General features: G+C 39.1%; 2 protein-coding genes and 1 long non-coding RNA gene across 3 annotated transcripts; 2 read left to right on the top strand and 1 right to left on the bottom strand.

The window, feature by feature from the left end:
* The first annotated feature begins 123 nt into the window (after positions 1 to 123).
* si:ch211-102c2.4 (uncharacterized protein LOC568178 homolog) lies at positions 124 to 1,486 on the top strand. The gene is made up of 2 exons (XM_062417118.1): positions 124 to 130; positions 1,188 to 1,486. The coding sequence occupies exons 1-2, from the start codon at positions 124 to 126 to the stop codon at positions 1,484 to 1,486; spliced, it is 306 nt and encodes a 101-aa protein (XP_062273102.1).
* A 606-nt stretch (positions 1,487 to 2,092) lies between these two features.
* Positions 2,093 to 2,638, top strand: LOC133978576 (uncharacterized). Its single transcript, XR_009925019.1, has 3 exons — positions 2,093 to 2,152; positions 2,315 to 2,337; positions 2,439 to 2,638. It is a non-coding gene; the product is annotated as an uncharacterized LOC133978576 (long non-coding RNA).
* Positions 2,639 to 2,773: 135 nt separating this feature from the next.
* rabl6b (RAB, member RAS oncogene family-like 6b) lies at positions 2,774 to 22,050 on the bottom strand. The gene is made up of 16 exons (XM_062417215.1): positions 21,941 to 22,050; positions 19,546 to 19,939; positions 19,312 to 19,446; positions 18,482 to 18,529; positions 17,413 to 17,465; positions 17,146 to 17,234; positions 16,151 to 16,291; positions 14,376 to 14,481; positions 14,063 to 14,166; positions 13,582 to 13,964; positions 12,156 to 12,303; positions 10,534 to 10,737; positions 8,371 to 8,629; positions 8,057 to 8,243; positions 5,967 to 6,025; positions 2,774 to 5,866 (listed from the first exon to the last, which is right to left on the bottom strand). Exons 2-16 carry the CDS (start codon positions 19,673 to 19,675, stop codon positions 5,669 to 5,671), a joined length of 2,244 nt encoding a protein of 747 aa, XP_062273199.1. The 5' UTR covers positions 19,676 to 19,939; positions 21,941 to 22,050; the 3' UTR covers positions 2,774 to 5,668.
* Between the last annotated feature and the right edge of the window lie 1,817 nt (positions 22,051 to 23,867).

Here is a 23,867-nt window from a genome sequence, read left to right as displayed (position 1 = left end):
TGTTTTAATTAAAAACGTCTGTCACTTATACCTTTACTTTTTATTTCTTTAGTTAGTTATTTTCCTTTATTTCTATTGAAATGATTTTATCTTCTTTATAGCTCTTTTTATTTATGAACTGGAATGACTGGTAGCCTACAAACAGTAATTGTGACATTTTATCATTCTTTAAGCCAAATGTTTTATTTTTTTATATATATTAATATATATATATATTTAAATGTTATGAATGTATTTACTTTTATTTAAGTTATGTTTTTATTTCCTTGATATGCAATGTATTATGTCGTACTCTTTATTTCCTCATATATGTAACTGATATTTGAGCTGTCAAGACTGCGTGTGTGATGTGGTGTTTGCCTAAATGTGTATTCCACTGTTGTGTCAATAAAGAAAAAAAAACAGTAATTATTGACATTGATAAGCAGTACTGGCTTTAAAGTGACACCTTTACAACATTATTATAATTACTAGTAATGATAAGACACTTTCATGGTGCAAATTAATCATAGAATAAGTTTACTTTTCTTGTTGATGAAAAGGAAAATTAGGTTAGGATGAGGTCAGTTGACATGATATCTGTGTGGGTAGATATTTCCTGAAGCTCTCTCACACCTAAAAAAAAAAAAGAAAGTGAACAAAAAGCAGCTTCTCTTCCTCTTTACATTATATTAGAGTGTACGCACATTGAATACTTGGATTATGCTTTCTCTATTTTCTGTGTTGTTTTTGGCTGTAGGTAAGTGGAGGTTATTAATGTACACTGCTTTATTTAGCCTAATTCCACTGGCTGAAATTGATATAGTTAACTGTGCTGATATATAAAAAAAAGAGGCTACTTTTTATATCAGGGGAGCTAAATAGTCTAAGCATCCACTAAAAATATGATTTTATTGTTTTTTAAAATGATTTCTTGATGGCTTCCTATGATATTTATTATAATAAAATATAAAATTGGAAAGCATCAAACACCAGCTCCCATTATGTACTTTATGTTGTAAGCCTGGGTACGTCATGTACAGAGTGTCACTTTGAGATCAATTCTAAGTGTAGTAAGCTAAATGATACAATAATAGGGTCAGATATTAATAATGTTTCTCATGACTATTACATTTGTATTATATTAGCACAGCAGGAGGTTACACAGATTCAACCATTAGATTTACCACTACATGACTTGTGTGCAGGTGTCAGTGAAGCAGCGTACTGGCAGAGGCTGACGTGTCCGTATGAACAGAGCTTTCAGAGCCTGCGGAGGGTTTGGTGCAGGCAGAGCTCTGCAGAATGCTGCACCGGCTTTGCTTTCGACCCGGACGCCCCCTCTGTGGACGGAGGCAGGATGGAGGTGGAGGAGGGAACGGATTCCTTCACCGTGTTTGTGCAGGAGCTGAGCCACGGGGAGGGGGTGTACTGGTGTGGTTTGCTGAGTGAAGATAAAACCATCATTAAACTGGCTGAAGGCGACTTCCACAGCTGTAAGTATTAGAGGAGGAGATTTAACCTTCGTGTCTGCCTCCCGGGTCAAATTGACCCCGTCTGTTTTGACTGTTTCCTTTCCTTCCTTCTGTCCTTCCTTCCTCCCTCCCTCCTTCTTTCCTTCCCTCCCTCCTTCTTTCCTCTGTCCTCCCTTCCTCTTTTCCTTTCTCCCTCCCTCCATCCTACCTTCCTTCTTTCCTCCCTCCTACCTTCCTTCCTTCTTTCCTCCATCTTCCTTTCCTTCTATCCTTTCCTCCCTTCCGTCTATCCTTTCCTCCCTTCCTTCTTTCGTTCCCTCCTTCCTTCCTCCTTCCTTCTTCCTTCCTTCCTTCCTTCCTTCCTTCCTTCCTTCAGTGTAAAAACACAGACTGCCATTATGGGCCAGGAAAGAGTATGTCCATGTATCATATGATAAGTCCATATATAAACATGATGATGTTGATAATTACCTTATTGTACGATAAGTCAATAATGTAATTATTGTGACAGGCCTAATGTTATATGTTAATGTTATAATAAAAATCATCCAGCCCTGCACAATCAACACTCAAAATTACATTCAGGTTTCTTTGCCTTGCCCCTGCAGCCTCTGGTGTTCATGTGTGGGCTGTCATTCGCTTGATTGTGGTGATTCTGTTGCCCGTGGTGACCATTTTCGGCTACATTTACTTTAACGGTAAGACTCACATTTACACTTCAAATACAAAAGTGGCAGCAAATGAGCTAGAGGGCCCCTGGCACTATTCATTCAGCCTTGCTATAATGTGATGCAGATGTGATAAATATGACCAATTAGCATTACGAGGAAATTAAGTAAAATGTGTATTTTCTTTTCCAGCTAAAACAAAACACAGGCGTAAGGTAAAAAAAAACTGCTCAAATTAAATTTCACTTTCATGCTATAATTTTTTCAAAATTGCTTGATGAAAAATGTTGTAACATCTTTCATTTCTTTTCCTTAGAAGAGAGGGGAGGCTTGTGATGACGTTAGTGTAAGCAGACCTCTGGCCGATCCGCAGTACGAGAACGCAGCATCTCCAATGGAGCTGGAATGATGAGGGGGATGTTTGTAATAAATGACCACAATATGTATTCATTGGTTTTTATAGAGAATTGTTTTCTGGTCAGGGTGGAAAATAACCATCTGAAGCAGCAGAAAAATTGGAATGACTTTTCTGCAATTTTCATACTTTGCAAACTTATCCAGTGGGCCGGATTGGACCCCTTGGTGGGCCATTTCTGGCCCGTAGGCCGTATGTTTGACATCCCTGGTCTAGAAAAAACAGTTCTGCAACCTGCTGGCAAAGACATGCACAGAATCATCTAAGTCATGGTGTTTAAAAAAAAATAATTGTGTCAAGGGTGAAAAAAAATGACTGGAGAAATACTCGTTATGAAGAAATAAGTTTGCATTTATTGGACAAACCAAACATAGGCAAACTCACACAGTCTTGAGATGGAACATGTCATGGGGGTGAAAAATAAATGAAGGGATTCATTCCAAAATGTCATACGACTAGGGGAGAAAAATACCTGAAAGATAATATATTTTCAAAGTGCGCATCTGTTCTTGATGATGTTATTACATCCAACTGCAGAATTTTATAATAATTCCTCCTGTCCGTAATCATTTTATAGGAATTTCGGTAACTTTTTCCCCCTCCTGATGGTGTATACATCATTTTGGAACAAAGCTCTTCAAATATATATATTTACTTATATACTTTATACATTCTTTTCTTGCTGTACATTTAAGTCTCATGCTTGGCTTGAAACTGTGCTTTCAGCATTTATCCTCAATCACATGACATAAAGACAAAAAAAAAAAAAACAACTGAAAAAACAAAAACAAATAAAAGGAGCATACAGTATTCAGGATCAATGCTGCATAGTTTCAACTTTGGAATATTAAACATCATCTCTTTGTAAATCAAGTGTGTGTGTGTGTGTATGTGTGTATGGAAGATGGAAATTGTACGAAATCTTTAAGTCTAAAAATACACCTTATTCATCTGAAACCTTTTGGTGATACGATCTATGGAAGATGCTGCACGTCAAATCTGTCCATCGCGAGCGGTAAATGTGAACAGTGGACAAAAAAAACAAATAAAAGAGACGAGACATGAAAAGGTTTAGCAGTTCATATAACCACAAACGTTTCCTTAAGAGTAGTGGAAAATAAACTGTTGGATGTTTTATAGGAAAAAGTTTAGTATTGTGAACTGTAACCCACGAAAAGCTGCATGATGTGTTTTGATGAGGGCAGTTTTAGCACAAAATCACACAAAGCAAAAATAGAAACAATAAATAACAAGGATAAAACGATGACAAAAAAAAAATCTCAGAAATGTTGCATTTACAGACACGTTAACATAATTCCGTAATTCTCCTTAAAAATGATAGTTTTGTTGTCTGAAAGTCAAACAAACAACAACAAAAAAGCAGAGACAAACAAATGTATTGATTCACTGCAAACTTACAGCAGGCTTTTAGAAAGACGATATCGGTTCTTTTTCACCAATAAAAAGGCTGGGGCCGACGTTCTGAGCCCAACCGAGCTACTTACCAGTTTACAGTAAGAACACTTAAAAAATGGTTCGTGAGGATAGCGGCACATCATTCCCTTGTAGTAACCTCTATTAAGGCATTTTTGCAGAAAACGTGAAGAGAATTTGAATGCGGCCTCTTGGGTGAAGCAGAGAAAGGAGGAGTCGGTAAGAAAGATGTTTAATCGTTAAGTTGTCCTAACAGGGTAAGAAGATAATCATGAATTCACCAGTGATGACTTGTTCTCAAGTGACTACGTCCACACTAAGCTGCCTTATTTTGTCCACATTAGTGTTTTTTCGTAAAGGTCTCCATCCACACCGAAAACAAAAGTCCATGCCAAATTTTTGCCTTTTCAAGATGGTCGGAAGTCTGTAGATTACTGTGACTTGGCTGAAGGACAAAGTGGACAACACTTTGTCCCCCGAGCAATCCTAGCATGTCGTCTTTTTCTACTTCGATGACGTAGCTACGCCGCTGACACCGATCGAGAATGTTTACGGTCCTCGTGTAATCGCTGATATATGAGCGAAACTGGATCTAAAGACGTGATACAGATTCAGTTGAATGAAAGTAAAAGTGCTTCTCATGCTAGTCTTCATCGGGATGTTGCGAGACGCTGTCGTTTGTCTACCACTTTCACACAATATGCAGGATTCAGGCATGAAGGAAAAAAAAAATAGCAACGACCAACGCACATTTTCATTCTTGAAGCCTCATGTCTGTCAGGTCGGAACAAATACTATGGTCTGAGCTCTGTGTACATCTATTTCTATTTCAGTCGCTGCCCAGTCCAGATATAGAGTCAAACACATATATTTCTTACGACTGAACGAACAAGAAACATGATCTGAATGTGGCTTAGTTTTCTGAAAGCTCCCTTTTTTGTTAAGAAACATGGCAGCTTAGTGTGGATGGAGAACAACTTATCTTAACTTATCTTACTTATTGTGGTCATAATTGTAGTCATTTCCTATGTTGGCGATGGGCGAAACACTCTGAATTCTTCTTCTTTAGTCTTCATAATTAGACACACAAACACTAAACCTGGACAAAGATCTGCCATTAACCATTTAAGTAGGAAAGAAAGAAGGAAAGAAAGAAAAGGAAGGAATACTACGGATTTCTCTAAGGAGTCAGTTGTCACTTTGAGCATGCACTCAATTATTACACCAACCACACGAACATTCAGACAAAATGGTCACCCTATTTACAGCAGCTGATTTCGGAGTGGATCGCTTGGAGAGTGTATTAAATCAACAAAAATATTAAGCTAACGTTAGTACAAAGAGCCGCTCCCTCGCAGCTACGCCGATCGTCGAATTTTGAAAGTCGCGACTCATTACAGTACATGTCGGTCTCTTCACCGTTTCTTATTGGAATGGAAGTGACAGCAGTAGTGCAGATGTAGGGGGGGGGGGAAATCAATCAGAAGGAACGTACAGGAACCAGAGTCCTGGCTTGAGTTTACCTGGGTGTTGTTGGTAGCCTTGCGTATTGCGTATGGCTTGGAGATGCTGCTTTATGCAAGTCAAGGAACCAGGAGGTTTTTTTTTTGTTTTGTTTTGTTTTCTTTTTTTTCCCGGAACGTGCGACGCTGCTGTTCTCGTGGCTCGTTTTTCCCCCGAAGAAAAAACCAGAGGCTTTATAGTTCTTCGTAATCGCCGTCGTCTCTTTTGATGGCTCCTGTTCCTCCGCCAAGAAAGTCCTCCAGCTCGTCCACTTCTGTTTTCTTGCTCCGGGATTTCTTTTTCTTTTTATCTTTTTCGTCCCCGGCCCCGGCCCCGGCCCCAGCCTCATCTTTCTTCTTGTATTTGTGTTTCTTCTTGCTCTTCTCGTCCTCCTGGAAAAGGAAGAGCGGGATTTATTGTATTGATGCTACGGACTGTTTGACAAGCTACAACTTCGAGTGTTTAATATGAGTCATTATTATTATACTCCACCTCTTTGCTTTTCTTCTTCTTTTTCTTCTTTTCTTTGGAGGAGTGTTTACTGTCTTTCTCTGAAAAAAGAAAAGATACATTTAGTTGAGTAGTCTTGTGATGATGTAATTTAACATATTAAACATATGCAAAATTAGTGTGAAAACACAATGATTCTAAATGTAGAAACACTTTTGGAAGCAGCTTTTTAAACAGCTAAACAAACCACTGATTCATTTGTTAGGTCTCAAGTATACACACAATGCGTTTTGGTGAGAAACACTTAATATAAACATGAATTTCGTTTGTTTACAAGAAAATTCCACAGGGGACCTTTAATATACTGCTGTTGCTGCCCACTAAAAGCAGCTGAGTCAGTCCCTGAGCTGACTCGCACTCTGTCAGTTGAACTGCTCTTTTATTTTTCTTTTGCCATGTCATTATACACAGAGTGATTCAGTGGCTGTAAACCTTTACAGAGTCTTGTCTCTAAATGACCTAAATACATAACTGTGATGAGAACAGAGAGGAATGATGTTTAATCTCCTGTTTAAACAGACGTGTGGCAGCGTGTTTACTGTCTTCTCCTCTGACGTCGGCTCGCCTCGACTCGGTTTTTTTTGGGTTTCCACTAGGGATAGTACCTGGTACCTGGTACTTTTTTATCTGCTCTGGTGAGGTTCCAAGCGAGCCAAGCCGATACTAAATGTGACGTCACCAGACTGCAGGCCACTGATTGGTCAGAAGAGTTGTCGCTGGAAGAGTCATGAGCTGTCCCACATAAACCCGGCATTTTTAAATACCAGCAGCAGCGTTACAACCATAGTTACAGCCATACGGCTCAATTTTCTTGCTTTGTGTGTGACAAAAAGCCTCATACAGCAGCAAGTACACCACTGCCTCAATGTCCTCCATTGTTTATGTGTTTTGTGTCATGTATAAAACGAAGTCACAGCAGTTTCGCGGAGCCGTGCTATGACGATCCCACCCACGTTGAGTAGGTACTTTTTTGTAATGGAAAAGGTCTGTTCAGGAACCGTACCGAGTCGAAGCGAGTCGTGCTGGAACTGTGTAGTGGAAAAGCGCCATTACAGGTAAAACAAGAGACCTAGGTAGGCTTTTATATCAGTTTAGCCCTCGGCTAAATTATGGGGGGGGGGGAAAAGTAATTGTGCGGCTTTTCTAGAAAATGGATCAAATTCTGATAGTGAAACTAGTCATTTCGCGGGGGTTGTGTGCCACTCAAAACTATTCATCCACAGTTTTAGAGCAGCAACAGTAGCGATGGGGACCAGCTCACACATGTACTCATTGACCTGGAGTTATATTCAGATGAATATGCTATGAATATATGAATATGCGTGCTACGGTTATATCACTGCGCGCATGTACGGCAGCTCAAAAGGGACAGCATTCACTTTGTGGAAATATTCACATTATTTTGAATTTGTGGGAGGAAATAAGGATGTTTGAGGAGCAACTTTAGAACAATAACGAGCTGTAAATGGGATTATGGGCCAGACTTGGCTGTGTGATGGTAGAGTAACAATATTTAAAGGAGGTCTTGACTAAAACAACATGCGCAAAGAATCGCAAAGAGGTTTTCATTTTCAGTAGCACAAAAGTTAGATACTTTTCTCAGAAGGTAATGCTGTAATGTAACTACTTTTAATGGCAGTCATTTTTTAAATGTAATTAGTTACTTTTACAAGTTCAATTCCCCAACACTGGTCATTTTTTGTATGTCAATAATTATGTTTCAAATGTAATGAGTTCATAATTTGCTGTGCCAGATGAAAATGAATTGAGAATACTTCACATGCCATCAGCCAGACACTAATGTAAATAAAGCTGAGCTCTAGTGAACAAACCGGCAAACCAAACACACTGCAGCACTTCACACAACTCCCTCCTTCTGTTTTCTTACACCAGGGTGTGAACAAACACTTCTGTTTCAGCACACACTACTTTCATTCATTATCATCTTACAGGTGAGAGACTTAAATGTGACCTTCATCCACACCACTTAGCTGACTTTGTCTGATTCTGAATTGAATGGTGAACCAGAATCGTGAAGAAAAAATCAACCTGACAGGAGTTTCATGACTTGCCTTCCTGCTCCTCGCTGCTGTCTTTGGCTGCGGGAGCCTCTTCTTGGAAGCCGAGACCGAACAGGTCGGTGTCGTCCTTGTGTTTGAAGGAGATCACAGTGGGCTTCAGAGGCTCTGTCACCTTGGCTGACTGCATGTCGTCGTCGGAGAGGTCGGACAGAAGCTCGTCCCTGATAGGAAATGTATCCTGAGGAGAACAGGGGAGCCAAGAGATATGTTTTAATCTTTCTATGAAAGACAAGAAAGTAAAATACAGACTTATCACTCGCCAGTACGAGCTCTGTGAACTTCAGAGTGAATCTGTTCTACTTTACCTTAGTTACTTTTGGTGTGTCTGATGCTTCAGACTCAAAGTCGGGGTCATCCATGATGAAGGAGAGCATCTGCTGGGCGAAGGGTGCCTCGGGGTCGGTGTCAGAGTCCTCTGTCTTAGGTGTGCTTCCCTTCTTCTTGCCTTGGTGTCGGGCCGGCTGCTCCGCCGCTGGGGTTAAAGTGAGGGAGATGGGCGCTGCCGTCGGGCCTCTGGGCTCTGGAGCTTTAGCCACCTTTGGTTTTGTGATGTGGATCACAGGCCTAAAGAAATTTTAAAAATGTATATTATCTTATTTGAGTTATTTTTATATTTATTTGACCACATTCTTCACATTTACCACACATATTCTTTTCTTATTTGTATACTTTTTATGTGTTGTATGTACTGTATCTTTTTGCTCTTTTGCTGCAGCTGTAAACATTCAAATTATACCTAAAAACCAAGAAACCACAGGAACTCTGTAACCATCATGGTTACCTGTCTAGACCACCTCACTTTATGTGGCATATCTAAATGATTCCCATCTCAGCCCATGCAATTGAGTTGTGAACCTCTGAGGATCAAGAGATTGACAGTCTACAGGATGTGGGTGCTATTCCGTCACAATGGAAAGACCGGCAAAATAAGAAATATAGCAGATGCCCTGAAACGGAATGTCTGAGTTTGTTTTTTTGAAAATGAAAAGTAGATGGATCTGTTTGCTTAAGAGGTTAAATACGTCAGATAATCGACTGCTGCGTAACTGATAACAAAACAGGATGTCAGCCTGCTTCAGACCACAGACCATAATCACATCTGCCTTCAGTTCAAGCATTCTATCTGGTTTTCTGACACTTACATAGCCAACTATACTGTAGGCCAGTTATACCTGCCTTTCCTTCTACAAAATGCACTTTGGGGATAAGAGCTGTATACTGTAGATTACTTGATTTAAGTGTAAGATTATGAGATTGCTGTTTATAGACTCAAGTTCATCTTTTCAATAGCATAATTCCAGTCAGACTGAATATATATATTTCTACTTCGGCGCATACAAAACTTGACAGTATTAGTGCAGTGCTTGTTCAAAACGGGCTGACTACCTGGCCTCTGGTATCGCTGTACAGATGTTAAGTGATGTAATAATCTTTTCTCATTTCAAGTACAATGAGGGCTGCATTTAAAACAAAAACACATGATAGAGAGTCATTTTGGGCTTGTTTATTTTCTGTGGCTTCAGTTGGGATCATTTGAGGTTTGTTTTTTTCCCCAAGTGAATTGCAATACACTTCCGTACTGTTTTGTACTTTTCTCTTTTAAAGCACTGTGTGAAAATACTTTATTTCTGACTCTCTGTACAGCTCTGATCTCTGGCTGTGTTCATGACGTACAGTCCAGCTCACCCAGGGCTGAGCAGCTTGCTGATCACCTGTTTATTCAAAGATTAATAATATTAAACGTATTACATCCAAATTGTACCAAATTCGACACTGTACTTCCATGGGTCTTCAGCAATAGTGACGCCAAATATGAAGTGAATCAGATGAATGGTTCTTGAGATATGTGAAGGACATACATACAGACAGCTTAGTTTACTTTTGACATTCTGTATGCACATTTAACATTTGTTTATATTACATTTTTGTCGAACTGACATCCTGTTTAGTCATCATTTTTCTAGTTAAATATAATGCTATTCTTCTTTAAATATATTGGTCAAATATATTTGCCTCTACCGGCTGGAAATGAGGGTGTGTCAGTGTCTGTGTTTGATTGACAGCAGCTGGCAGGCTACCAGTAGGAGTTCTACTGTAGGGATCAGAGGCAAAGTAAACAAACTTGAGCTGTGGTTACATGATATTAGCACATATTGTGTTGTTAGAGTATTGAAGAGTTAGGCCGGATTCAGACTCAATCAGGCGTTGCGGCACAGCGCTTGCAGGGTTCCTTGGAGGTGTAAGTCTATTTATTTGTGGTTTAAAATGTCTCCGCTGTGAAACGATTACATAGTAACGTTCTATTATGACAAACCTGATCTCATAGTCACATTTCTCATGTTATTCCTGCTAAAAGTGGATGACCACTCTCAATACCACACCATATATTTACATTACATGACACATTACACTATGAACAGCTAAATTCTGGAGGTTTGATGCCATGTTGTTCTTTAGAGAAGACTCACGCTTTCAGGTCAGGTTCGCTGTCCAGGTCCTGGTCCTGTGTGATGGTGGGGGCTGCTGGTACCGCCTCCTCCTCGTCACTGGACAGAGTGATATCTTTATTGGAGGGCAGCGTCTTGGGCTGTGGGAGGCTGGGCTCGCTGTCATCTGGGTCGAGCTCATCCTGGAAACCGGACACCATGGGGTTCCCTCTGCCTTCACCGTCGCTGGGACAGAAAAAGAAGAACAGGACATTTAACTGTTACTGTCAAGAACCTCAATGGCAACAAATACAGGGTTAGGGTTAGAGAACTCTTTATTTGGAAGCAGGTTTTTTGACCTGTTACTGCTGTATGTTGTGCGAAATAATTGTGTGTTGATCAGAAGTATTTGGGGACACTGGTTGCTGTGATGTTTCAGTATTTGAAGCTCGATGTGTAAAAGCGTGACTCTGGTGCAGTAGTCTATTTGCGCACAGCGACGGCTCTGATGAAGAGTTTTTGAGACTCAGTAAGCACACAGGTACACACTGTATTAAATATGTAAAGTTACTGTGTTCTTTGAAAAGGTTTAATTGAAATTCATAGCCTAACCCGAACCCAGTCAGAGCCCTCCCCTCTCACTCCCCTTTTAAAATAGTAGAAGAAACACGTAGGCCGTGAAAAAAACCCCACTTGATAGGCCCTCTTTAGAGTCAGTGTTTGGATTGTCCATTCTGAGCTACTGTAGAAAGATGGTGGTGCAATATGGCAGGCTCTGTGGAAGAGGACCCACTCCTTATGTAGATATAATGGGTCATTAGGTAAGGTAACGAAAACACTACGATTCTTATTTTCAGTTGATTGTACACTAGTTTAAACTTATTTACGAATATTGTACTCCATTTCTGCCAATAGATCGTCTGGTCCTTCAAATTCATTTATGAATAAAATGTATTAAAAACACTGTTTAGGATTGTATCTGTCATATTTTTCCATCAGCAAGTAAGGACTAACAGAGATACAGCATATTTTAATATGTATTATGCCACACTTTGAAAATGAATACGTACATTATTGACTATCCACTCACAAATAGCAGCCTGCTTCATTCATGCTGGATTGAAAGTCTGTTGTTATTGTCTTATAAAAAAAATCAACACATCATTTATGTTAGACTACCAACTATGTGTTTTTGTGAAGAGCAAATCTGTGCTGGTCCAACAGGCTAAAGTTGAAGAATTATAATTATAATTTATATATTTAAATATATTGTATGTGATATATGTATATATGTTGGTTCATTGGACTTAATTTCAGCACTATAATCTGTTCCGATAGTGGCTTAAATGCCTCTCCTGGCTCTATTAGATATTATTGTAATGAGGTTACATTCATTGGGATCTACATGAACCTTGTGTTTATTCTGCCATGTACAGTAGATTTGGGGAAAGTCAAAAATTCTTCCATCACTTTATTAAAGTATAATTTATATTAATAAGTTACAGTAGACATTTGGACTCGTAGTCAAAGTAGTAAAGGCACAGGTGTTACTAATAACATTAATAATGTTATTATTCTGGAAAAAAATACAATAAAGTTGTGTAGCTTTTCCACATGAATTGATTTATGTTAAAAAGATCAAATAGTATAGATTTACAGCTCACCTGTCGCTGTCCACAGCCAGAGCAGGCTGAGGCACCTTTGTCTTGAAGGGTAGGCTGTCCTCCAGGAAGCTCTTGTCCAGTCTCTCGTCCGGCACAAAGTCGTCCACACTCTGCACCTTAGAGGGACACACTGATGCAGGAGGTTCCTCTGAGGAGAACATGACAGCAGCACGTCAAACTATTTGAGTAAGGTTGAAATAAAGAAATTGATTTCAAAATAAGAGGTGATGTTCAAAAGCTTGCATCACAACAGCACCATGTGTCGTCTCGTTAATCCCGAAAAAAAGAAAGAAAGAAAAAAATATATCACATGACATTCCAGCACCAGTCAATCCTTTGATCGTTTAAAAGCTCTGCATTTCTCCACGGCTAACTCTTGGATCTTGTGACTGCTTGCTATAGGCTTTCAGTTATGGGTGGTCTCAAAAATACAGCCCACTATTCCCTCTCACACTAAGCTGCTTTTTCAGTGAGTGAATTTTAGTGTGAAAACAAACACAAACTTATAGGCATGTCATTGTGTCCTGGTCAGAATAACTGAAAAAACTAGAACAGAAATCATGTGGAAAAAGACGCATCATATTGTATTCAAACAATGACGGTAACGCTGGTGTCATAGCTGTGTGAGCAGTGACCAATACAAGAAGACAAATATTTCAGCAGTAATATGTTGTAACATCCATCCCAGTCAATCATGCTTTAAGTGTTTTAGAGGAACATACTCAAACACACTCTTCTAATTATCAACAGCAGATTGTTGATAGATATTAGATATAGATATCAGAATTAAGACCTAATAACTGTAAGGCATGGTTTCTCAACATGAGAACTGTTTTGCAAATAATATGAAAAAATAAGGAAATTGAGGATACAGCTCAACGTGACTGACAAAATAATAAGAATAAGATAAGAATCAGCTATTATCTAGTCTTGTCTTTAGTTTCACTTGCATGATCTCATTGTGTAGGTGGCTTTAGATACATTCTACAGCAGAATGTGACAGCAGCTGAGCGTCTGAAGTTTCTTTAAAAAGCCCAATAATTAGGACGGTGATGATTAACGAGGTGAAAAACGAGGGACTAATGCCGTGTCCGCAGAGGACTTGATGAATGGTCCAGCTGAGGCCGAGACGACATTCAGTGACATCACACTCACTCAGGCAGATGTGCAAACCTGTTCAGTTTTGCTCATAGAGTACATCACGGAGGAAAATAAATCTATCAATAAATAGTCCCTTTAAAACATGTGGGCTTCATTACTGACCTCCACACTGGACTTAACTTACTAAAAAAATAAAGAATGAAAACAAAAGCTATTAAATATGTCTTATCATCATTCAAAAGTGAACATTTAAATAACAGATGACTTTAAATAAGTTGCTCTCCAGTAGATGTCATGTAGACTGTCATGTGTGAGAGAAACTCACCTGGTGCACTAGCAGGAGTCTCAGCAGCAGCAGAGGCACCAAACCAGCGTGATATGAATCCACGTTTCTGTGGGGCCGACGCTCCGGGAGCGGCGGACTGTAGGTGCTCGGGAGACTGGGCCGACAGCTTAGGCTCTATAGTGGGCGAAGCCGCGGCGCTGGCTGTAGCCATGGGGGGCGGAGGGGAGGAGGCGGACACAGACGGCGACTGCGGGAGTGCCTGGGAGGGGACGGGGGGCTGAGGGGTGCTCGGGCTGGAGCTGCCTGTGGAAGCACCGCTGGGTGGGACGATGGGGGACTGGGAGCCCGAGGAGGGGCTCTGACCGTTGGCTGGACCGGGAGAGCCGTAGCCTTTACTGCGAGACTCCAGGTTCTCCAGGAAACTGTGGAAATCAGAGCAGGGCTGGTTAACACACTGAACCCCCCCCTCATAAGAATATGTGAGATGTGGTGTAACAACATGATAACAGAGCAGACATACATCTCATAGTTTTGATCTTCAGTCTCCTGCTGCACACACAGCTCCTCCAGGGTGGCATCCATGTCCAACTGGTTGGTCTCCAGCTGCCTCAGGAGGGTTTCTCTCTGCGCACACACACAAACACACACACACACACACACCAAATATAAATGACTGGTCAGGAACTGAGATTAAGCCTTCATATTCACGCTGGATGTCATACACTACATTAATCTAATTTTCTCTCATTTAAAACAACTGTGTAGCAATAATATCCTTAAATACATAAATTCATCATGATACTAGTGATGACAAATGAGGAGCAAAAGATAACCTGTAGCTGCAGGAAGGGGATGTTGAAGAACCTGTGTAAATATTTCAAGCCGAAGCCGTTCTTCATGGACGACTCAGCATAGTGGATGTAAGATGATCCCATTGGTCTGAAAAACACAAGAATGACTAGTTAACTCATGCTTCATATAGATCAATAAATCAGTAGATTTGTATGTAGCATAAATGTCCTCTTTAATTTATAAGAAAGGATTAGGATGTTAAAGCTGCATTATTTTTTGGCCACTTGGGGGCAGTAGTTCTAATTAAACGTCTCTTTACTTTATTAGGTTTAGTGGTAAATGTATGATCAAATGATTTTAGTCGTGTGTCTGTCCACCTGATGAGAAGTCCAACGTTCACTCTCCTTCAAGCTGTTTTGGTCTCTGTCGACTTTCAGCTCTCTGTCTCTTTAACTGCTAAAATGCTCAGTTATGTTCACCGCCTCTTTTCTTGATAAGAAGATGACGTAACTTTCCACTTCCTGTTTTTAATCTATTTGCAGCAAACTGTATCAGGTCTGATGTACTGCAGTGCAGCTTGTTCTTCTGACGCTTGTACATTTAATTCAATTAAATGACTTGCAAATTCTTCTGCAATATTTTGTATACAGTACCAGTCAAAAATTTGGACACACTTTCTCATTGATGTGAATGGGAAAGTGTGTCCAAACTTGTGACTGGTACTGTACCTGCCTTTTGTATTTATTTATTTTTACTTTTAATTCATTTAACCCTCACATACTGTTCAAATTCTGACTCATAATTAGTCTCTATACCAATTCACATTATTAAATTCCCCCTCAGTCATTAATGCATGTTTGATTAATCTTATGTTCACAATCACTATTTTATGGTCCAGGAGAACATTTTATACAATATGTTTTAATGCTGATATTTGTAGTTTATGTTTGCTTTCAATGTTTTTTGTTTGTTTTTTTTGCCAAAAATTCATCTGCCTTTTTTTTTTTTCTCTCTCTCTCTCTCTTTTTATCTGATGAAAAGGATATTATTTTCCTCCTCAACAGTGCCTGAAGTTCCTCCCATAATATAACAGGACTAATATCAGCTGTCACTAGGTTACACTGGGTTTCATCAGAGCTGTTTTTCTATTACAGCTGCATGCTGAGGCCAATAATAATGAGCTAAAAGAGTCTAAAAAGCTCCATAAAGGTTAGCTGATACAGGTTGGATGATCATTCTGTGTGTGTTTGTCACTAAAAGTGCCACGCAGTCATTAGATCCACTGCTGATATCAGAAACTTGAAGTGCAGGTTCAGCATTTTTATTTGGAAAACATCAGCGTGACACATGCGGTTGTGCAATTTGTCACTTGGAAGTGAGATTACATTTATTTCTCCAAACTGTCAGGGGGAAAAAGATACAAGTGTGTCTATAATTATTCATTTGACGAGATAAATAATGTATCTGCAGACTCAAATTATACAAAACCCTATAACATACCTCTATTAGAAATGGATTAGGACAATTACATGAAACTATTCCTTTGACTGAATGAGTTGAGATAAAAGAAGACAGAATAAGTATTTCCTCTTTTTTCTCTGAGCCTGACTCATTTCATTCTCGTTTTTTTATTTTTTCTCCAAAACCTTTTCTTTTAGCTCGTTGCTCTTCTGGCTCTCACATCTGTACAGGATCACCTCTGCCTGTGCACATGTCATCATCACCTGATATAAATGCAGCGCTGTCATTCACGGAGGAGAATAAGGAGGGCTTGTGTATGAAAGAGTCCTGACACTTGTGTGTCTATGATCTGTACCTGTTGAGTCCAGCGATCAGGTCTCTGATGTCATCGGGTAGGATGACACGGTGCTCGCCCATGTCCCTGTGATTTCCCAACACGCACACCGGCACATGAGTGGGTACTTTAGGCAGCTCCCTTAGGATGTAGTTAAATGTCCTGCAGTTTAAAAAAAATCGCAATCTTTAGACAATTAAGAATAAATGAAGGGATGTAAAGAATTCTACATATTATGTTTGCTTGGAATTTTGTGTTGATATTATTAACTTAAAAATGTATCAATCAAACTTTATATATATATAGCAGCTTTCATACAGGTTCATGTAGTTCAAAGTGCTTCACACTTGATTGACAAGCTGATAATAAGACAACCTAAATAAAAGAAAGAAAAAAAAGAACAATTTACAAAGAAAAAAACAAAACATTTGAGACCAATGCAGACAAAAAATAAAATGTAAAAAAGTAAAATAAATAAGAAAAATAAATAAATAATGTAAAAAATTAAATAAATAAATAATGTAAATAATTTAATAAATAAAAATAAGAGATTAGTAAAAATAAAGATTAAAAAACTAGGTTACAATAGATTATAAAGCTAAATAAAAGCTAGACTAAAAACTAGGTTTAACAAATTAAGAGATTAAAAAGACAAATACAATAAAAATAGAATAAAAAAGACTGTAAAAATGTTTTAATCAAAAGCCAGGCTGACAGTTAAGTGCACCCCAGCAAGAAGCATTTAAATACCTCTTGGTGCATCATGTCCCCTTTGGTATGACATGCTATTATTTGTAATATTGCCTCCATTAATTCCCTCAGTTATGTCGCCCAAAAATAGCAACACTTTCAGGGTTTTACCTTTGAAGCTGAACAAAATCCGCCAATGGAAGCTGTGGAGCTTCACAGACACGCACACTGACACGCTGAAACCTAATCTCTGCTCTGTGCATGAGAGCTGACTGATCACACTGTTAGGACAACAACAACAACACACACAGACAGAGGACTCTTACCACTGCTTGGTAATGTCAAACATCATGATGATTCCGTTGCAGTTCTTGTATACGTCCAGGAACTCTGCGTCCAGGGCCACCTCATCTGACTGCAACACACAGATTCATGTTAAACCTGTGTTGTATTGCATGATAATGAAATGAAACTGAATATTTGAGACCTTTTTTTTAAAAATTATTTACAGCTGAGAAGTCCATCAAATCTATCACATAATCACAAGAAAGACCTTTTAATCATTGTTAACACGTGACAATCGTGACTATCACCTCTTGGGGCTCGTTCTCCAGCTTCAAATTGTCTCCGCGCCTTTTGCCTTTACCTGAAACAACAATAAATCACAAGTGTTACATTCAAACGAGCTGAAAGGCGACACCGTTATCTACAATTAGGCCTGTCACAATAACTACTTTAGTTGGACGATAGATTGTCTCAGAAATAATTGCCATAAATGATATTATTATCAGTTGAAGATCATTTTATACCACTGATATAATGATAATATAATAGTATAATAATGTAAGGGGGGGCGGGGGTTGGGATTGGAGAGTGGGCGCTACACTTCTACAGTCTCCACTCAGGACGTACACAGGGAGGAATGGAGGACACTACTTGCTTAGCCAATGTGACAAGAATAGCCTCTTAGCTGCTAATGTGAAGTGTGGCAATATTGAGGTAAAAAAAAGGATCCATGTATCATATGATAAGTCGACGATGAAGTTTATAATTAGATTATTGTACGATAAGTCGATAAAAAGGTAATTATTGTGACAGGCCTTTGTACATTCTCAGTTTGTTGCTTTACATTAGTCCGTGATGAGTAAAGCAAGCGGAGCAGCACGGCCGCTTTTCTTACGGAAAAGCATCCAGCAGCCGGATTTAAACACACATTAATCATTTTTTATAAATGCTGCTGAAGTTAAGTCAAGTCTCACACAAATGCAGGCGCTCAGACTTCATCTACACACAGCAAGGAGGAAAAAAAAAAGAAAAAAATCAGCCACGCAGCAAACTCTGTGGGAAATAGCCAAACCTTGAGAATATTGACATTCAAGATAAGAATGGGAGGGCGATGAAGCAAACTACACACTCTACTGTAGTAGCGCTCACCTACACCTTCGGGAAGAGGATATTTTTGGCCTGAGATGAGTGCGAGAGAGGTGCAGAAAAAAAAAGATCAGACAACGTCAACACTGAGGACAGAAAAACAAGCAACTGTGCGTCTAATTTATGATGTAGCGGGTTTTAACTTGCCGTGGCGAGGGGTAGAAAGTTATTTGACTGGTGTGTGTGTGTGTGTGTGTGTGTGTGTGTGTGTGTGTGTGTGTCAACACTCACCTTTGTCTACCACGTCCCACACCTCTACTTTGACCACGTCATCAGTAGCTGAGAGAAAGGAGGAAAGGTGATTTGAATTATTCATGTATGTGAAGACGCCACGGAGGACAATGATACAAATGTTACTCTAATATATCTCAATCAAACTTTATTTGTACATAGTAATGTAACACAAAGTGATTAACATAGTAAAAAAAAAATATATATATAAAAAAAATAAGAAGTGAGGAAACACCAGAGGTAGGATAAAAACACAAAAAATACCTAAATAAAATAAAAGGTAATAAAACATTAACAAAATAAAATAAAGAAATAATAAAATAAAGTCACTACAAAATAAAAGTTGGTAAAACCAGAATTGTGAGGAGGGGTATTAAAGGGAAAAACAAAGATAAGAAGAAAATAAAATAATAAAAATAACTAAGAGGAAATAGACATAAAAGGTGGAAAACTATCAGGAAATAAAATAGAAAGAACAAGTAGTGAAACAGGCTTAAACATTCAAATAAAAGACAGATGATTAAGTTCAATTGAAAGCCACATTAAAAAGGTAGATCTTCAAAAATATCAACATTCTGAAATATCAAATATGTAGATGCGGGTAACTAGATAGTGGTGGAATAAAACGTTTTGCTGAAATAACTACCACAGATAGAGGATATCTACTCTAACAGCATCTAATCTAAGCAGTGTGATCTTTACCTTGATACGGAGCCACTGAAAGTAACCGCCGAGGCACAAACAGCAGATGTCAAATGTTTATATGATGAAAATAGTGAGAGAATCATGGAAACGGTGAGGGATGAGATAAAACAAGTTGTGAGACTTACTTTTATAATTCCAATGGATACTTGTGGCTTGGATCTCCTGAGTGGGTATGTAATCCTCCACAAACTTCTTCCCCTGCAGTCGGTGCCATAAAGTACTCTTTCCAGTGTTTCTGTCTCCTCGGATGACGATTTTCACTTGAGTGGGGAAAAAGTATTGGATTTAAGTTAATCCTGAAGCAGGTTAGCAGCTTAGGGATGGACATATTTGACACCTGATTGGCTGAGGTGACTTACTATTATATTGGACCCCTTTGGCGAAGCGTCTCTGCAAACTTTGGTTCATGGACTGCAGGCCGGACGGGATGTTTTTTGGACCGAGCTGTCCAGGCTCCTGTCCCACCAGCTTCTTCAGTGCTGAAAACATCTTGCTGAGGCTTCTTGAGCTCGTACGGTGATACTCTGTAGTTTAGTGGAGCTCCCCTGATAATTCACACGACTACTGGAGGGAAATTAAACAGTGTATCCTGGCGCTTGAGGAAGTTAAGGGTCCATGCTCAGAAGGAAAACAGGACACCGAATGACTAAATGTTGAGTCTGAGTCGAATCGAGCCGCTATCTTAAATCGGACCGGATTTTCTTGCTTGCCAGATGGAAATGGAGGGAACTACCATGTTATTTGGAGCATCATCTGTGGGAAGAAAACAACAACAGAAGAATAAAGGAGAGGAATACAGATGTTATGGTTGTGAATTTCTGTCATTAATTAGGTCGACAAATATCTAGAAACAGACAGTTGTTTCCCCAAGATGGAAATCACACCATTCAAATTTTGCCCGGTGATCTTTGAGAAACCCATAAGGTCCTTTTAACATCATCACTTACTGATGATCTGAAATACATCCAGAACCCTCAAAGACTGGTGGAAACATCTGGATAAGAAATATTCGATGTGCAACCTGTTAAAGGACCAGTGTGTAGGATTTAGTGCCATCTAGTGGTGACATTGCAGATTGCAACCAACTGCAAAACTCAAGAACCATGAACTTCAAAATAAATAATGGTTCCATTTGTACTCAGAAGTCGTAATCTCTAAATTCCCAGTAGGAAATTTCAACTGGAACGGCCTCTGAAGTTGGGTTTCCGACTCGGAAAGTCAAAAGAACCTCACCAGGCCCGACCTGAAAATCCGACAAGGCTGCCCCGTGCATCAACAATTTGAAAGTTGTAGTAATATCCTGTTTATTAGCATTTTATCTTATTTGTGTCTCATGAACACTGTTCAACTTCTATATGTGGACATGTTGCTACGCTGTTTGCATATGCAAAAATACAACAAAATGCATATTTATCAACTGGTATTGCTCTCAGTGGCTAGCCTGGCTAGAACTGGTTTTCTGACTTCTAAACTGGAACGATTTAAACTCGGGTGTGACGTCATTCTCACCTCCGACTTCGAACTTCCGAGGTAAACGGAAAGCAGCATAACATGAAAGTCCCTCTCTAGAGCCAGTGTTTGGTTTGTTTTCATTCTGGGTTACTGTAGAAACATGGTGGACCCGCTCCCTATGTAAATATAAAGAGCTCATTCTAAGGTAACAAAACACAAGGATTCTTATTTTCATATGATTATACACTAGTAATAAAACATACTTATGAATATGATATTGCATTTCTGGCAAGTCCGTTCTGCTAGATAACACTAAATTCTACACACACTGCACCTTTAAATAGGATTTTTAATACATTTTTCTATGTTGTGCCGCTGAAAGTGGTAGCTGGGAATGAAATAGCCTATGTGTATCCTCAATTTGTACAATGCGAAGTAAGGTTTAAGTGACATTATCAGTTACATTTGTTTCATTGTGTAATTGTATATTTTTTAAAGATTGCTGCTTCTTTCTCTCCTTTTCAAATAACTAAAATTAGTTGCTTTACCCTCTGACAATGAAATCAGTGTAATAGTAACACATGTGAGGCACACACTGGAGCCAGCTTTGAGGATGTGGTCTGTCAGGTGACATTTGTATGCTAAAGGTCCATTGGAAACTTCTCATGAAGTGGCTGGTGGATTTATATGTGAAATATAAGAAGCACCATAGTGATAGATGAATGTGAGGCTTACAGATGTGTATCACAGCATGTCTCTGTATAAATGATAATGGATTGTAACAGTGTCCCTGGAGGTATTCCATTATTCACTATCAAGATCAGCTTCGGGGTTGACATCATTAGGACAGTGTATCTCTGTTCAGCTCGATGAGAGAGTTGACAGTCCCATCCCAAAGCTACAACGCCACACTGCAACAATAACACAGTGACTGGATTCTAATTAAGGGTGAAATTTCCCTTTAACGTTATCCAGCTAGCATTAGCTTCCCAGGCTTTTAGCTCGGTTAACAGAGGATTTGACCGAATTTTTGAGACAATAATATTTGAAAATGTTAAAGCGAAATCCTCTTGAGGGTATGTCAAGGTCGCCACAGGCTTCAAACACTTTGTTACCTACCCTGACTAAAAGGTAACGTTATCCTTTGGCTGAGTCTTAGCTCAGACAACATTAGCTTAGCTTTTCCTCTCTCTCCCTCTCCCTCTCTCTCTCTCCCTCTCTCTCTCTCTACGCTACGTTGACGTGTAACGGTAGCTACACTGGATGATTTTCTTCCACGTCGTATCGTCTACAAATACTCACGGTTATTTAATAAGATAAGGAAGTGCAGTCCCGACATCTTTTTCTCAAAACATCTGTCAGTCCTCCATCCCCACAGAAATATAGCAGCAGCGACATTCCTCTGCAAAGACAAGTAGCTACGGCGACCAGCGTCAAGCGCCACACGACACTGCACCACTTCCGGTGAGCATTTCAAAACAAAAGCTGGGGCCAACAGCTGACGAGCACAGCAGCTACAAACAGAGCAGATGTTTGAGAGCTTATTTACGTTTCAGCTTCACAAAAATAAAAATGTCTCTCTTGCACCCTGTGGTTTCTGGTCATGCAGTTTGTTTCAGTTTTAGCTCACAATATGGATCAAACCTCTGAAACTTGTGTTGCCATCACAGCACAATGGAACTAGATGTAAGTCAGTTTGTGCTGCTAATAAGAGCATTGTAATGATATTTAAAACCGATTTCATTCTTATAAAATAGAATAATCTCGAAAAATCTCTTATTTCATAACTGATGAAGAGCATGTGATATGATCAAAAGCCCAGGGTAGCTACTAAATGAACATGGGGTTAAGTTATTTCTCTACACTTTAAACAGTCATCAGGAATACAGGGAAAAAATGACCCTGTTCTTCAGGATAACCCACAGACATCAATGTGAACAGATTTCAAATGTGTATTTATTTATCTTGCAAAAAAATAGAGAAGCATCAAAAATATGATATCACATAAAACCTGAGCACATAATACAGAACACCAATGGTTAACCTGAAAACAATGTCCTTTTTTTTGTCATTTGGATTAATTGACTTTTTAATTAATACTCCACGTAATAGCTGATTTAACCATAGAGTAGCATTGCTGGACACTGAGTAGCTCTTCTGCAACAGCCCCTTCAAATTATTCACACTATCCAATGCAGTATACACAATGAGGATTAACACAAGTCCCTCACATTTCTCATTTTCTACCAGATGAAATTGACGATTTTTATTTTAGTCACATGGATGCATGCAATAACATTGCATAACATTAAGTTTCAGAAACTAAAACAAAATATCCCATTCTCTCCCCCATTCACTTTAATTGTATTCAATTTAATTCAAATGGGCTTTATTGTGTGAAATTAAAACATTTTTTCAATTTCCTTCACAGAAATCCAAAAAGGCAATCCAATGTGTTTTACAGATGTATATTCACAGGAAAAACACAAACAAATAAATAAATAAATACATACTAAAAAGAATGGACAGGTACAAATAAAATGAAAATTGTAAAAGCTAAGTTAAAGTTAAAAAATAAAAATACAACACACACACACACACACACACACACCCTGTGAAACACACGTATCATATTGCATCACTGTAGTCAAATATGTAAATAAGTATCTCTCTCTCTCTCTCTCTCTCTCTCTCTCTCTCTCTCTCTCTCTCTCTCTCTCTCTCTCTCTCTCTCTCTCTCTCTCTCTCTATCTCTCTCTCTATCTCTCAGACACACACACACACACACACACACACACACACACACACACACACACACACACACACACACACACACACACACACACACACACACAGATGAATAGCATCACTTTGCTCTTATATTGAAGTCAGAATGACAGCACTGATCCTGGCTACAGTCTGTGTATATAAATGCAGCTCTCTCGGGCTTGCGGCTCCTAGCGGCAGACTCGGTCAACTGCACTTGAACGCAGCATCCTCAGCTGTCACTTTTATCACATTAAAAGCGCCTGCTCCTATTTTTTTCCTAAGCGCATGAAGCTCACCTAATCATTACGCGTTCTTAACATAAACAGGATTACATATTTTTTTAATAAATAGCAAAAGCGCAATGAGTCGCTGTTGGAGAATATTGCTAAAATCACATTCAGCTGTGTGTGCTGCCTTGAACACACCCCGCTGAGTACCCCGATATTGTTCAAGGGGAATA

This window comes from Scomber scombrus, chromosome 4 (assembly GCF_963691925.1).
Source record: "Scomber scombrus chromosome 4, fScoSco1.1, whole genome shotgun sequence".
NCBI lineage: Eukaryota > Metazoa > Chordata > Actinopteri > Scombriformes > Scombridae > Scomber > Scomber scombrus.
The sequence above is the reverse complement of the archived record's forward strand: the minus strand, read 5'-3'. Positions and strand labels throughout refer to the sequence as shown.

What these genes read in the sequence shown, in the direction of transcription:
- rabl6b (XM_062417215.1), bottom strand. Translation starts at nt 19,675, where the DNA reads ATGTTTTCAGCACTGAAGAAGCTGGTGGGACAGGAGCCTGGACAGCTC. An exon ending in GTGGGACGTGGTAGACAAAG is followed by an intron (nt 17,466 to 18,481) that starts GTGAGTGTTGAC and finishes TTGTTGTTTCAG; the next exon opens with GTAAAGGCAAAAGGCGCGGA. An exon ending in CAGCAGCGAGGAGCAGGAAG is followed by an intron (nt 6,026 to 8,056) that starts GCAAGTCATGAA and finishes TTCTTTTTTCAG; the next exon opens with AGAAAGACAGTAAACACTCC.